At 41.7% G+C, this 6,000-nt stretch overlaps 1 protein-coding gene across 1 annotated transcript in view; it reads right to left on the bottom strand.

The window, feature by feature from the left end:
* Positions 1-216: 216 nt before the first annotated feature.
* LOC310783411 (noelin-like) overlaps positions 217-6,000 on the bottom strand; it is a gene marked incomplete at both ends in the record, with an annotated part of 51,009 nt that continues 45,225 nt past the window's right edge. The window contains one exon of the mRNA XM_083644272.1: positions 217-879. Within this exon, the coding sequence (XP_083500398.1) occupies positions 217-879 (663 nt within the window). The remainder of the gene's footprint in view (positions 880-6,000) is intronic.

Below are 6,000 nucleotides of genomic sequence, written 5' to 3'. Positions count from 1 at the left end.
TATTGTATCATATGAAACAATGTAACGTTATAAAGAACATGATGACCATTGTTCCAGGCGTAGAGGGTTAGTGTTATTGTATCAGAAACAATATAACGTTATAAAGAACTTGGTTACCATGGTTCCAGGCATAGAGGGTTAGTGTTATTGTATTATGAAACAATGTAACGTTATAAAGAACTTGGTTACCATGGTTCCAGGCATAGAGGGTTAGTGTTATTGTATCATATGAAACAATGTAACGTTATAAAGAACTTGGTGACCATTGTTCCAGGCGTAGAGGGCTCTGTCTCGGGGGTTGTAGTCGAGCATAGACAGGTGGCTGTATCTATTCATCAGAGGGATGTCAATGTATTCGTAGGTAGAGGAGTTGGTGGAGTAGGCATAGTACACCTTGGTTCCACCAGAGTAACCATTGGTAACGTACAATGTTCCACATATCATAAACGCCTCGCCTGCGCTGCGCTTCGGATGATTGGTGGTCCAACTACGAATGATCTGCAGAGTGGTGGGGTTTAATTGGCTGATGACGATGTTTCCTGCATTCTGATTGGTGGCATAGACAGCCCAGAGCCCGCCTTCGTCCACCATAAGGTCGATGTCAGAGTGCCCTCCCCAGCTGTAGTGATACATGTTGTTATAGCCGGCAAAGTCCAGCTGCCGAGAGCGACTGATGAGCGAAGAGCTGAAGTCAAACTTGATGATCATGTGACTCTGGAACTTATTGAAGTAAAGTGAGCCGTTAAAAACCACCTGCCCGGTGCCAGACCACGGGTGGGGGAGGCGGTGAGACGTGAAGTTGTCTGATGCCATGAAGTCAGACATCGACTCGTACTCCCTAACAAAGCGGTTGTTGTGGTAACCATCCATGTACCAGACCTGAATGGGAGGGGGAAAATAATTAACAATTACAATTGTGTAAAACAATAACAATAATCAAGAGCTGTAAAACATTTTGTATGTAATATTTGACATTTTATGTTTTGTTATTGATTGTTGGTTAGTTAGATCTAGGTAAACTTCTTCTGGTAGATCTCTGTCAGCGCTTTGAGTAGGGTTGCCATCCGTCGCTTAAAATACGGAATTGTCCAGTATCTACCAGTTAAATCATGCATCCCGTTTTGAACCAATACGGGACACGGTTTGTTCTATATTTTCATCCCACCTGCATTGCATGATGAAAACCCGCCCTACTCTGCACCTGGTTGGTGGCTTTGTGGGCTAGATTGGTTAGTTTTAGGCATCAATAAGGGTCAGGCCTCTGCTCTCTAATTGGCTCTTTTATCAAATCATTAAGAACAGATTATTTACGATGACAGCCTGGCTCTGATCCGGTGTGAGCTAATGAGAGAGCAGAGATGGGCCGGGCCTTTGCAGAATGGCGGTGGGAAAATGGCTGCTCCTACTTCACCATTTCCAGCGAAAACTCTCTCCAAGTTGCAAAAATACATACGTGAATATAATGAATCAAACACTTGACTGTGTTAGTGAGAAGGAATACAAATGGCCTGTTCATAAATAGCCAGTAGTAAAGGGTCCATAGAATAAAATGGCAAACGGGGCTGGCTTTCAACCAGGAGCAGCAGCTGGTGAACAAGCAGTGGTGACTGAGCGCGGTGAGTTTAGCAACAAGTCCCGGGTGGGTTAGGGTTAGTTATTTTTCATTTTAGTGTACGGTAATGACAGCTTTTTAATTCCTTCTATGATGGGACATCATGTTCTGATCGATTAGATTTCCTATCTGGTTGTATTTTCTAGGAAGAGGTCAATGAATCACACCACAAGGGACTGATTTTCTACCTAACTGCCATATCTTGGCTGCTGAAGTGCCTCTCTAGGCTACATTATTATCATGTGATTTGTTTAATGTTGAATTTTACAGTCAAATACATAAATAAACATTAATTTAATATATGAATCAATATAGTGCACATGAGAAGAAAATGAACAACTCTGATTATGTTATATTATGCTCAGCCATCAAGCAAGTGAATAGTTATAAGTCGTGCTGTCTCTTTGGTTGTAACCGTTTCCATGCATTGTATGTATTTCCTGTTCGTTTGTTAGTTCTTGAATTTATTTGATGTCTTTTCAAAGTTATTTGATTGATAATGTATTAAGAAGGGGTAGGACTAGAAAAGTTTTACACTTCATTCTAAGCCCTTTTTGAGCATTTTTGTGTTGAAACTGAAACTGTCTAATTAGTGGCCGGGCCAGCGAAGCGGCAGGGCCACGTATTGTATTTGCCTGTATTATTATTATTCTTCTTCTCCCGGGAAGTTCAAGTTCCCATGCATGAAAACTAACCAAACTTTGCACATCGGTCCAGTCCCATGCCAAACGGTGGCACTACAGCGACCGTCTAAAGTTTCAAACTTTGAAAAATCATAAAAAATCAGGCATACGTGCTACAGCTTTGCAACTTTCACCGAAATGTGGGCCCAAATGAGGAGAAACTTTTGTACAATGCAACCTATGGCCAATTATGAAGTCTAAAGACCGCAAAACTGCAAAAACTGTAAAACTAATTAAACCCTACTCCTCCCACACTCCTCCTTTTTCTTCAAACGACACCAAACTTCAGCATCTGCATCGTTAGACTGTCCTACACAAAAGTATGAAACAGATTTTCGATTGGTCAAAAATTCAGCCCACAGTGTATCAAAATGTTGAATTATGCCCCCATGTATAACCTAATTGCCTTAATTACCTAGGGCAATTAGGTTGTATTTGTGATGTCATCAGTCACTCAAGCAATTGTGATGCCATCACTGATGTCACTCGAGCAATTTTGATGTCATAATAGCATAAAGCCTTGAGACTTTCCCGGCCACGACTCATTGCTGCGCAGCAGCTATAATTTGTTTTGTTTTCTTATTTATTTTTTTATGTATTATTTTTTTCATTTTAACATTGTTCGAAAAAAAAACAAGGCTAGGTCGAAACCTAGCATATCCAGCGCAGAAAAGCGTTGACGAGCCTGTCCGCTGTAGCTGTTAGTGGCAAAAGTATGAAGGATACTTGTCAAACATATTTCATTTCAGGATGATGTTGTGTGTTGGTGTAGGCTACACCTTAAAATCAAATAGCCTACGTGTTTGATTTTGAGATATTTTTTCACCCCAGAAATAAATAGGCTACATTTTAGCCCGATGTTTTTGTGTCTTTTCATCAATCACCTAAATATCATATTATATTATAATATATTCTCTTAATTGTATTATATGATCTAATTTGATATCTTATAATTAAGCAATATAGCATGAGAGCAAGTGTGTTGTGGCGAATATATCCCGCTGATAAGCTGTTATCCCACGAGGCCGCAGGCCGAGTGGGATAACAGCTTATCAGCGGGATATATTCCACAACACCACGCAGCTCGAGTGCTATATTGCTTTTATAAAACGGTTTCCAAGTATAATAATATAATAATAATAATACTATAAGTCAGACTGGCATGGTATTCTGATAGAGTCAGTTGAAACACTACTGTAAGGCGGGACCTCTAGCAAGAAGATAGACGTGCGGGTGATTTGATTGGATCGTTCTGGAGACTGAAGTCGACATTGGCCAATCCTGGCGCTTGCTGAGAGCTTTTTGCAAAGCCCGACACCAGAGCCGTATGCCGACACCAAGTAACGTTACGTCTTATTTAGAAATGCGGGGTTAAGAGTGAGGGCGCGCGAGAGAGGGGTTAAGACATTAGCCCGCGTCTATTCTTGTACAAAACATCATTTTCTGCGAAGTATTAGTAAAGTTATAAGCGAAGATCGATTCACAAGGATCTGAAAGCTGTCTCCGCCATTTTGTTTTTGAGGTAACCAAAGCCTTTTAGTAAGAGAGTTGCGCCATCATGCGTCCATAATGACTCATTGTACAAAGACTTGAAGGACTAGTGACCCTCCATACAGCAGATCAGGAGAAAGCTGTTTGGCTCGAGCGCAGCGCTGCCTTTTAGTAAGAGAGTTGCCATGGCAACCAATAACCCATGGCCATGGGTTATTGAACTCGGTTACTGGAATTATACAATGGCTGTGAACCAATCAGATTGCTTGATTTGAGAGAGCCGTTTTATAATGTATAATATATCATCTATATATAGATAGATTTATAGATAGCCTATATACAATTGGATCTGATCAGTGTTGTAGCTCGTAAACTGTTATTTTAGCAACCCGATCTCTCTCTTTTTTTTTTATAGCAACGTTTTTCGGCTCCGAAATTGTAAAATGGTAACGTACGTTTATCCAGGGGTGGCTGTGGTTTCCGGAGATTCTAACCCCTTCCCCTACCCTAACTCTAAACCTAAAATCTCAGAACGTTACCATTTTACAATTTTGGAGCCGAAATTGTGACATAGCAACGTTGGTTAAAAAAAAATATTGAATAGCCTACTAGAAAATCTGGCCCTCACAAACACAACAAATAGTGGGGGCGGCATAGCTCAATATATGAGACCAATCGTTCATTTTGTGATAAAAAGCACCAAATTTTGCAGATGTGTTCAGATATATATTCTGAACAAAACTAGATATTGGGGCATCGCAAATTTGCCCCCTGGTGGCCGTGGCAGACATTTTTCAAAATGGCCACAATCGATTTGTCAATATTTCCTATCCCATTGGACACACATGCAATACCAGACATAATATAGATCCTAGTAAGCCTGAGAACCAAATAAAAATAGTCATTCAAAATGATATGGACTTTTACAAAGTAATTGGTCATTTCATTATATTATGTGTGTACATTACAGGCCTATTTGTGTGGCTATTGTTCGTTTTGTGATAAAACAATATCTAATATATCTTAATCTTAATATATTAAGAAAATAGCTTAATATAGAAGACATCTGGATATTGGGGCATTGCAGATTGGCATTTTTATAACCATTTTACAAAATGGCTGCATCGTGGCCCTAAAGAGCGGCGTCCTTTATTTTTCTGCATGAAAGATGGCAACCCTATAGCTTTGAGAGACAGACCGTGATAAAGGACTCATCTCCTGGCTTTTGGCTCATACTGTGGGGAATCACATGGCCTTTTAAGATTTTAATAGGAAGGAGTAGCAGCAGGGAATGCTTTCATTAGCTCAGCAGTAGTCTCGCTTGCCAGAGTCTGGCTGGGGACGCTTTCACTGTTGACGAGAGGGGGGAAAAGGCTCTTTACAGCCATCCACCGAACGTACCATGCAGGCTGCTTCATTGCATAATCCATCATTTTCAGCGTGTAGCAACGAGCTAGCGGATAGCGCTGCTATTGTTATTGTTTCAAAGGCAGCGGCGCAGGCATTTGAGCTCGGCAGATTCGACACATACAGCAGCAGAAACATACAGATTTGACACGGGGGTCCTGGAAAGGAAATCCAAATCTGGTCGCAGCTGCAGTCAGGGCGGGTCGGAGCCAATTGCAGAGCTTGCAGGGAGCGGAATGGGATTTCCATCCGGCACCGACTGAAATGGTCGGCACCAATGAGAGCTAAGTCCAACATGCTGCTTCAACCCAGTCAGACTAGCTCAGCAGTAACTTGACACGGCTCTGAGCGACGAGGAAAGCGAGATAAGCTAAACCTTAAAGCACAGAGATTCAGTTAAAAGCTCCAGACATACTGAGAGCTAAAACACAGAGGCTTTAAAAAAATGTCTTTCTCTCTGCTCTCTCCATGAGAGTTTCACATTGCTCTGCTCGCAGCACAGCACAGCTAAGGGGGGGGTCATCACTGGGTTGTCCGTGGTTAGGCAGCCCATTTTGGAGGCGGGTCTGGCGCACTTTGGGCCCACCCCGGGGTAGGTCTGTGTCAAGCACAGCTCGGCACGGTTTAGCAAAAAAATAATCATAATAATCATAATCATAATAATAATGGAAACTAAAATCAGCACGGCATGGCTTGACGCAGCCAAAGGTGTCAGTGGAAAAGCCCTCAAAAGCCTGTTGCTTTGAGAGAAGTGCTGTGGGTTGTGGGACTATGGTTGTGCCGCCAGTATTTTAATTAAAAAATTGG

The sequence above is a fragment of the Poromitra crassiceps genome, assembly GCF_964638095.1.
Source record: "Poromitra crassiceps genome assembly, chromosome: 10".
NCBI classification, from domain to species: domain Eukaryota; kingdom Metazoa; phylum Chordata; class Actinopteri; order Beryciformes; family Melamphaidae; genus Poromitra; species Poromitra crassiceps.
Note: the sequence above shows the minus strand (reverse complement) of the source record. Positions and strands in the feature narration are given on the sequence as shown.